This window comes from Mastigoproctus giganteus, chromosome 3 (assembly GCF_048544385.1).
Source record: "Mastigoproctus giganteus isolate SK-2022 chromosome 3, ASM4854438v1, whole genome shotgun sequence".
Taxonomy (NCBI): Eukaryota; Metazoa; Arthropoda; class Arachnida; order Uropygi; family Thelyphonidae; genus Mastigoproctus; species Mastigoproctus giganteus.
Genome location: NC_143577.1, coordinates 70,078,215 through 70,088,896, shown reverse-complemented (window position 1 = coordinate 70,088,896; position 10,682 = coordinate 70,078,215). Strand labels below are relative to the sequence as shown.

At 37.3% G+C, this 10,682-nt stretch overlaps 1 protein-coding gene across 2 annotated transcripts in view; it reads left to right on the top strand.

The window, feature by feature from the left end:
- Nucleotides 1-2,908: 2,908 nt before the first annotated feature.
- Nucleotides 2,909-10,682, top strand: part of Spase22-23 (Signal peptidase complex subunit Spase22-23) — an 85,673-nt gene continuing 77,899 nt past the window's right edge. For both annotated transcript variants that reach the window (XM_090369321.1, XM_090369322.1), the window contains exon 1: nucleotides 2,909-3,141. In XM_090369321.1, coding sequence (XP_090225447.1) covers nucleotides 2,999-3,141 — 143 coding nt within the window. In that variant the 5' untranslated portion in view covers nucleotides 2,909-2,998. The remainder of the gene's footprint in view (nucleotides 3,142-10,682) is intronic.

The following is a 10,682-nucleotide window of genomic DNA, read 5'->3' as shown; positions in this document are numbered from 1 at the left end:
CCCTGTTGACAATGCTGAGGAGGAATCGCAGTAGCTGCCGAAGAAAGGCTTGAGTTCTGCAAACTGCAGCGCGTGGAGAGTAGTCTCGTGTGAGGTGATCTGATTGAGGTGTACAAGGACTTGAATGGGTTGAACAAGCTGAATGTTGGTGGGACTCTTCCTCTTGCTCGGATTAAGAACCTGAGAGAGCATAGATCGAAATTAAGGAAAGATAGTAGTAGAATGGATGTGCGGAAGTTTGCCTTTATCCAGCGGGTGGTTGGTTGGTGGAACAAACTTCCATCTTTTGTTGTGAAAGTTGATAGCCTAAATAAATTTAAGGCTGATCTGCATAAGCATGCTTCCTTGCATCGTATGCCTCTACTAATGCTAATGCTAATGATAAATCCTCCCTAATTTACATATCTGACTTTTAATGGCCTGTTATTTGCTATCATTGTTTGACGCATAATGGTCTTTAGCTGCCGTTGCTCAATAAAACCCCAATAACAACAATAATCTGTTTGGCGCTTAACTTACACCTAATGAAACTCCTTAAAAAACCAATTGTAAATAGCTGTTCTTTGTTGTAGATTTGTATTCATGTCATGCTGAACATTGCCACAGCGTTATGTAATTTTTTGTTACCAAAAAATTCCATCAATCTTGTGAGACCGAGTCATACGCTTCAACAAAAAATGTATAGTCTATTGATAACTATGGTGCTAAAACAATGTTTACCGGAACCAGTACCGTATCCAGGTATTATCGTAAGGGGGGGGGGGCATGACCACCAGGTTTTTGAGTGTTTTTTTTTTGATAGATCTAGGAACACTAATAATCATCGTTAAGGAGGTCATGTTCCTCTTCGCCCTCGACCCTGATCCGAATAGTAAACATTATATTAGCATATTATATTAAATTAAATTATGCTGTTCATTCCTCTGTCTATTTTGGGGCTGTATCGGATTTTAAATTAAAAAAAAAATATATATATATACAGGGTGTTTCAGTTAAACGTTTCAGAACTTCTAAGAGGGATAGGGTACATCCTGACAACTCGAAATCATATAGCAATGTGGGGTCGGAAATGCTTTCCTGAAGCGGTATTGTACACAGAAGTCGTCGTGCGACGTCGTGCAGCACAGATTCGATTTTCGGTCAATGTATGGGCCGGTATTATGGGAGATCACCTCATCGGACCTTACCTGTTACCGTGTCGTCTAACCGGACCTATCTACTTGATCTTTCTGCAGCAAGTATTGCCACAACTTTTGAGAGATGAACAGATTTCTGCATCGACGCAACAGACAATGTGGTTCCAACACGATGGAGCCCCTGCCCATTATAGCGGAGATGTTCTTAACTACCTGGATGTCACATTTGGTCAACAGTGGATCGGACATGGTGGTCCCGTGCGTTGGCCTGCTCGGTCACCTGACCTATCATATCTTGATTTTTATTTCTGGGGTCATATGAAATCGCTAGTTTATGACACCCCTGTTGACAATGCTGAGGAGGAATCGCAGTAGCTGCCGAAGAAATTCGAAATTCGCCTGGAGTATTCCAGAATGTTCGAATGTCCATGCGTCGGAGATGTGAGGCGTGCATTGTAGCCCGTGGAAGAAACTTCGAACACTTACTTTAATTCATGTACCTTTTGCTTCTTTTCATGTATTATTAAAACGATTTCTCACTTACGGTCTCTTTTCTCTATGGTGCTTCTGTGTACAACACCGCTTCAGGAAAGCATTTCCGACCCCACATTGCTATATGATTTCGAGTTGTCAGGATGTACCCTACCCCTCTTAGAAGTTCTGAAACGTTTAACTGAAACACCCTGTATATATATATATACAGGGTGATTCACTACCAGTGCGACAAACTTGCAGGAGGTGTAGGGGGCACAAAGACGAATCGGAATCACATAGCATTGCAGGGCCCGAAATGCCTTCGTCATGCGGTAGAGAACGTTGAACAGGAGGTCGCGTGAACAGCGATCCGGCTGAAAGTCAGCATTTGCGAACCGTTTCTGTTGAAGAAACCAAGTAGCAAAAGTCCTCCAGAGTGGATAATCCGCAGGCTCCAATGATTAGACGCGTTGCAGATGGTATGAACTCATTTGGTTTGTTGACAGTATCTTCCATACAGTGGATTGGGAAATACCCAATCGTTGGACTATCGCTCGAGTACTCGTACTCGGATTGCCTTCTGCAAGACGTAGGACATTCTCTTCATTGTCTGGCGTCCTCGTCGTTCGCTCTCAATTCATGGTACCTCTCGCGAAACAACCAGTCTCACTTAACCTTCTGTGCACATATGCGAAAATCGTATGGTGAGAAGCACGCCTGTGCGGGAAACGTTCCTGGTACAAGCGCAGAGCGGCGCGCCCGTTACAGTCCGCAGCTCCGTACGCGAGGTGCATGTCGGCCAGTTCAACGTTTGAATATTCGTCCATCCTACTGCCTCGGGAGCCGGTTCGCAAATGCTGACTTCCAGCGGGATCGCTGTTCACGCGACCTCCCGTTCAACGTCCTCTACCGCATGACGAAGGCATTTCGGACTCTGCAATGCTATGTGATTCCGATTCGTCTTTGTGCCCCCTACACCTCCTGCAAGTTTGTCACACTGGTAGTGAATCATCCTGTATATATATATATATATACCTCCTGCAAGTTTGTCACACTGGTAGTGAATCACCCTGTATATATATATATATATATATATATTAGTAGTGGCATGTGTGATGCAAGAAAGCAAGTGTATGAGCGGCTTACGTAGCATCAGCCAAAAAAAAAATTACAAAACAATTTTATTATCTTTAACAATTTATTGTTAAAGATAATGAAATTTTCAATGCAGCTTAGCTCTTTCTGGATAGAAATGTTTCTACAAACTTGTAAATATGAAATACTGTGTATGCAACTTCATAGGTGGCGGACTGACTAGAGTGTATGTTCGGCATGTTAGTTATGCCATTAAGTGCTTTAAGTTGGTATTGTAATATTATTTCGTTGAGATGAATACGTTTCTTTCTAGAGCTAATGCAATTTTTGCGTTTACCCTTAGTGTATTGGCAGGGTTGACATTTTTGTGCTTTCTTTCAACAGCGTTTAATGAGTACAAGGCGAATGTTGCAGTGAAAACGGTAAAAGCTGTTGTGTAAGTTTTTTTTTTTTTTTTTTTTTTCTGCTTCGTTTGAGATATAATTTTCTGTTGATATTTCGGTAATCAGATGTGAACATACTGTTTTGAATATAATGTGATTCTTTATTAGTTGTGAGGGTAGTCAGAACAAGTGCGCTGTTGATAGTGCACTGGCTAGTTATGCGTTGTCTTATGTGACGTGGCTAAGGCTGGCAGGATATGTTACTGGACGTTAACATTTACCAGAAGTTTTTTAAACGCTCCAACAGTAGCATAAACTAATTAATTAATTACTCCCCCAATTACCAAATCTTACGGTTTTGCAACTTCCGAAATTGACACGTGGGTAATGTTTTTGCCGGACGGTCGTCTAAAATACCGGTGAAGTATATACTCCGCCGGTGTTATATACACCCTGTCATTTATGTATCTCCAAAATGGAAGTTAGCAGTTTTTGCATTTAGTATGAGTGTGACGAATGCGAAAAGGGTCTATATTTTCCTCCTTCCGTGATTATACTATTATCTCTCTAATGTTCTAAGGTTCAGTGTTCTAAGGTTTCATCTTGTTTGAAAGTTAATAGATTGCATGCAGCTGTAGTATGTGAAGGAACTTTGTAAAAATGCAGTTAAGCTGGCATCCCTGAGGATTAAACGAAACGACGTGACTTACCTTTGATGAAGGCGGGGAGTAGCAGCGCCAATAGTGATTGGCAGAAACAAGCCACATGGCCCTTTACTCTCCACCAAGAGAAAGTAATGGAACGAGATATGAACAAAAAAAAACAGAAAATCTGCGATTTCCGAACAGCAGAAATCGCGAAATGACATAAAATAAAAGTGAACACCTGACTTTTCAACACTGAAAATTGTAATAATCGATCATTGTAATTTGTTTTTTGTTGTTGTTCTGGGCTGTGCCTCCAGCCCCCTGCTACATGAGGCCTACCACCCCAACACCCCTGTTTCAGTAACAAAGCAAAAACACATTAACATTAAAACAGTTAAACAGAAAAAAAAAAAAAAAAGAAGGAAATGAAGAAACAAGACCATTCACAACCATCACCTACATGCTCCCATTCAAAAAGTTTCTTATGACTCCCATACAAAGGACATTCATACTCATGAGCAATTAGACCAACACTCAGCCATGCATTTTAACCTATACTTTCCAACGTATACAAAAACCTCTGATTCACAACAACAACATATTAAAAAAAAAAAAAATACCGTATCTTTTAATTAATAACTTAATTAAAAACTATAAAGTTTCACAATCACAAACTAAAGAGAACTAACATTTCATGAACAAAAGAGAATTAAAGTTTCACAATCACAAAAGAGAACAAATAAAAAGCACATGGGAAAAAGGCAAACAATTATATGTACAGTGATGAAATATAACAACCTACCAATCAAAGCCAAGCAGTTCCCCTTCCCAGTGACACAAACAGCAAGTCATGTAGTTTCATGTTTAGTCATCAGACCACAAGCTGAACAGCATTTTAACCAAGAATTGGTTTTGGTCGTGATTGCTCTACAAAATAAGTTTTTGATGTGAAAACATCCTTGGTGGCACCTACTAAATTTTGGACTGAAGTGAAACCAATTGGTCATGAAAATGTGATGTGGAAATGACCCAAATTACATCACATCCTAAATGATGCAAACTCAGCAAAATCCAAGCCATTAGTCTAATTATCCATCTGAATGACTACAATCAAGTGTGATTGTGACATTGCAATGATACTTCCTGCGGTGCCCTCGTGGGTAGCACAGTTTGTAGAATTTGCCATCCTCCCCTCACTGGATGAAAAAGACTTGAGTTTGAGTCCCATTGATGACAAAAGGAATTTTTGTGGGCCTTTTCATATTGTGGTTGAGTTAGCATTAGCAGAGGCATATGATGCAAGAAAGCAAGCTTATACAGCATCAGCCAAAAGAACCCCTTCCCATTTCACCCATCTATTCACTCCAAAAGTTTGACCACTTCTTCCTTGAATTTATTTAAGCTATCAACTTCCACAACAGCAGATGGAAGTTTGTTCCAGCAATCAACTACGTGCTGGCTAAAGGCAAATTTCCTCACATCTATTCTACAACTGTCTTTCTTCAATTTGAGCTTATGCCCCCTCAGGTTTGTAAAAGAGGAAGAATTCCATCAGCATTCAAGGCATTATATACCTCAATCAGATGACCTTGCAGGTGCCTAGTCCCCAGATGCAATTTACAGAACTTAAGCTTTTCTTCGTAAGAGCATCCATTTGTTCCCCTCACCAGTCTTGTTGTCCTTCTCTGTACTTGTTCTAGCCAGGGGCGTATTCAGGGGTGGGCAGAGGGGGCATATTCCCCCTTAACCAAAAATTTGAAATTAAAGAAAAAGAATGCAGGAGGCATTTTAAAAAAAAAACTCAAAAGCCTGGTTGCCATGCCCCCCTTACAATGATACCTGGATACGCCATTGGTTCTAGCAACTACACCTTCCTAAAATGAGACCTCCAGATGTAGTACCCAAGGTGTAGGCAAGTATTCCTGTACACAGTACTCAAGGTGTGGCCTAAATGCATTGCCTTGTTCAAGGGGATAATCACCTCCTTATCCTGGCTAGCAAAAAGTTGTTAGACAAAAGGAGTTGGTTGGTCAGATGGTGAGGGTAGCATGGATTTTTCTCTCTGAAACAGGGGTTTTTCATCCAGCTAACAGAAAATCAACCATAGAACACACTCAATTTACAGACAGCATACATGGAGCAATATGGCTTTAGTTGCTGATGCTCCTGAAACCAATTACAACAACAACTTCCTTCAATTACTACTGCAGGATGTATGAACAATACAAATGATTACAAATACTTGTATTGTTGCAATCATACTTGTATGATTGCAATAATATGAATTAAAAGGCAAGGAAGCTGCAAATGACATCACTTCCATGCATTTTTCATGACTGATCAGATTTACTTGGTTCAGGTGAACTAAAATGCAAATGATGTCACTTCATGCGTTAGATGGTTTTATGTGAAATAGCCTTCATATTTCTTTTAGGTATTTTGATTTGTGTTTATTGATTATGAAATAAAAGAGCTTTTGTATTGTAAATATTTTATTGATCATTCACAAATTTCTATAATTTCAGCTGGTAGACAAGATACAATGAATTTATGATAACTAAAGTATGAGACACACATACTTGCGATTGCAATATATCTAAATATCTCTGGAAAACAGTGTTGATTGAGGTACCTGATTTTGTAGTTGAAATTAAGGATAAATGTGAGACGAAAAAAGAAATTGCTGAAAAATACTTGTATTAGTGCAGTAATATGACAAATACTTGTATTGTTGTAATCATACTATTCAACGAATGGCTACAATCAAATGGGTAATTAGGCTATTTGCTTGGATTTCATTAACCTGTTCCAAGCCAAGGACGTTTTCATGTAAAACATCTTTCGTGCATACAAGCGGTTTTTTATACTCCCATACAGCCACAAGAACAAGTCAAAGTTAAAGCCTGTGTAAGCTCTAGCCACTCCTGTTTTGTAGGCCCTTTGGTCAATGCAAGTTTATGGATGTATCGATTTCTGTAGTTGGTGGGTGATTAAAATTACCTTACATTATATTATTTGTATAGAAAAATGGTATATAGCAGGGGTGATCAACAAGTTGATTGCGATCTTCCAGTTGATCACAGCTTTAATTTCGGTCAATCAACACGAATTTTAAATATATATAAAAATGGATTAGTCAAAATCTAAATGTTGTTATTATTATGCACCCCACTGCATATGCTTATTGCAAATCTGTTAACCACGTGACTACTCTTGTCGCCACACAGCTGCTAGGCTTGTCTGGTGAAAATTCACATTGTTACATTGTGGAGAGCATAGTGTATATGTCAAATTCTTATTTAGCTTACTTAATATTAATAACTGGACAGTACTTATATGTTAATTTAATACCCTTTTATTTAAAATGAATACTACGAAAAAGAGTAAAACATATCATTTTCATCAAGAGTGGGAACTAGAATACTTTTTTATAAGGATAAAAGAAAAATGATGTTGGATTTGCAATGCTTCCATGGCTATACTCAAAAGAGGAATTTAGAAAGGCACTTCAATGCACTCCATGGTAAATATGAATTGGATTTTCCGCCTAATAATGACCTTAGAAAAAATAAATTAAAAGAACTTAAATCCAGATTATTCGAACAACAAAATTTCTTCGTGACACCTAGTTTACAATCTAAAGCAGGTAACTGTACCATCATTTAAAGTGAGTCAAATTCTTGCAAAAAAATGCAAACCATTTTCTGATGGTCATTTCATCAAAGACACATTTTTAAAAATAACAGATACTCTTTGAAAATTTTAAGAACAAAAATGAAATTAAGTGTTCTTCAAGATCTGCAACTATCTTGAAATACTGTGATGCAATGCATCAAAGTAAATGAATAAAAATGCAAGCAAACAAATTTCATGCTCATATTGCTAATTGTGTGTCCTTTTCTTCACAACAGGATCAATCTACAGACATCAGTAATATAGCTCAATTGCTCGTTTTTATTCTTATGGTTTTCAATGATTCTGTCGCTAGAGAAGAACTGCTGTGTATGGTTTCGTTAAAAGAAAGAACTAGAGGTCTTGATATATTTAATGGATTCAAAAATTTTATTGAAAAAATTAAATAAAAATTTAATTAAGCTCATATCAATAATAACAGATGGAGCTAAAGCAATGACGGGGCATCTTAACGGATTCATCGCATTGTGCCAGAAGGATGATGAAATCCCAGATTTTTTGAGTTACCACTGTATCATCCACCAAGTGTTAGCCAGCAAAAGATTAAATACCAAAAGGATCTTTGACAGATATAGTAGAGGGGTTATGTCCAACCATAGGGAACCATTTGTACCTGTGGCCACTGCATACATTCCTTACTGAACGTCTAACTAGAATATTACATGGCTATAAGACACGCTGTGTGCAGCTTCCAGCACAGAGGTTGCACACAGTCGTGTCTCAGGTAAAAGATCCAAGAACAAAGGATCTTAGCAGCGGAGTCATATATATGATAAAATGCCTGGATTGTGAGGAATGTTATGTAGGTGGAACAAGGCGACAGTTTAAGGATTGTCTGGGGGAGCACCTAAATGCTACATTATGGCCACAGAAGCCTATGCGCCAACAGCTGCCAAAAAAAAAAAAAAAAAAAAAAACCTAAATGCTATAAAAGTTGTGGATTATAGTGAGTCTGCTGTGACCGAACATTTATATGAGAAGCAGCATCAGATCTACCCAGAGGATGCAGTTATTGTTGACCGGGCACATGGGTTCTGGGACCGTAAATGGCTCGAGAGCTTGCAAATCTGCTCATCTGATAACAATACTATTAATAGGGAGAGGGGCATGCGTATGCATCTCCTCTTTGAAACTGTTGTCCCGAGTACGGATGAACAGTTCCGTTTGATGCTCCCGAGCTATTTCCACTTCCAGTTCAGACCATGCGTTGGTTGAACCATGTGTGGAAGCACCGTGAGCCTTCTATTTAAGGAGGCATTGCAAGAAGCTTTGGTACTGTTGAGGAAGGAAGCCGACGCTTCCGAAAGCTACAGATTTTATCGCTTTTAATTACGCGTATGTTTTATAGTATTTTATTGTAACGATGTTTTAATTCATATTATTTTATGGTAGATTATGTCAGTTTTATTTTATTGTAAATACAGTTATCACATTTTATTATTTTATGGTAGATCATATCAGTTTTATTTATTTCATTGTAAATATAATTTTTACATTTTATTATATTTTTTGTATCAACATTTTTTTACAGTAATAATTGAACTTAATGGTTGGTGTATGAGTTGCCTATTTCGTTGACATGAGTTTTCCCAACCTCGGAAGTCTTTTTCAGGAAATACCAAAAGTATTTTCAACATAGCTTTCAAAATCATGAATTCCATCAGAGGACAATCTCTTCAAAGGAGACTTTATAAATGCAACTCGATGAAAATGAACCATATCTGATATTACACACAGATGCGAGGTGGCTGAGTCAGAGTAAGTTTCTATAGAGATTTCAAAATTTGCTGAATGAAATTAAAAAAATTGTTGATTGAAGGGGAGATGATTACAAGATACAGAGTGGTTGTGTGATCTGGCTTTTTTGGCAGATTTTACCAGTAAATTAAGTGATCTGAATTTGGAATTACGAGGAAAAAATAAAAATGTGGGTGACATGATTCGTAGTATTTCTGCATATAAATATCAATTTTTGGCAATGGCTAAGGATCTCAAAGAAAAAAAATTCAATCATTTTGCAAATATGCAAGATCATTTGCCAAAATATCCTGTTTTTGGATTTAATTGTGAGAAATATGTTTCTGAAATTGAGAAAGTTGTGGATGATTTTGAACCCAGAATCAGTGATTTTTAAAACCAGATTCAGTGATTTTAAAACAGTTGAAGACATTGTTCAATATATTTCTTATCCATTTAATGTCAACTTATATACGAAACAAATTGCAGAAAACATTGCTGAGATTTTTCACATGGAGAAAATATTACTTGAAAATTAAATTATTACATTTCGAAACTAAATCTTCCTAAAATTCAGATCATTAGAAAAAGACTTTTGAAAATATATTTGCCGAGAAAAGTACCCAAATGTAAAAAAATGCAGTGAACTTTTAAATTTCTGTTTTTGTTCCACATATCTATGTGAATCAGCCTTTTCATATTTGAAACAAACAAAGATGAAGAATTGCTCTACTCTTATGGACCTGCATACTGAAAATTCTTTACGGTTGGCCTTATCACAGTATATCCCCAATTTTGAAAGCTTGGCAGATGACACGAATACACAAACTTCACATAAATTAAAAATTTAAACACTTATGAATTTAAAATAAGAATTCTGAATTGTATTTAATTTTAAAATTTATAAACAACATTTTTCAATATGTGTTGATTAACTTTTTTAACCATGTGCAATGAAATTCTTGAGATGGTAGATTGCGGCACATTTTGAAGAAAAAAAGTAGATCGCATCACAAATCAAGTTGGCCACCCCTGGTATATAGCAAGCCTCAACAGCCAATTTGATCGCTGTGTTCATCATAATGTTCTTGAGGCAACAGCTGTGAGGGGAAAATGGCATGCTAAAAATTTCTTCAGGAACTGCTCTTGAGCCGTGTAATGGAGTAAAAATATCAGCATTTACCTTGCTTGCAGCAGGTGAAAATACTGGCATTTACCTTTAATTAAAAATGGCACACACTGAATATACATAATGCCAACTTCCCAAACTGATATCAGTTGACCTCATGCCATGATGCTGGACACCATTTATAATTAAACAATGAAAATTTTTGCATTATCCCAATGAAGCTGGATTTGATTGATTGGGCTGTTATTATTCTTCACATTAATGTCCTCAGTAGTTTAGAGCAGGGGTGGCCAACTTAATTTGTGATGCGATCTACTTTTTTTCCTTCAAAATGTGCTGAAATCTACCATCTCAAGAATTTAATTGCATATGGTTAAAAAAGTTAATC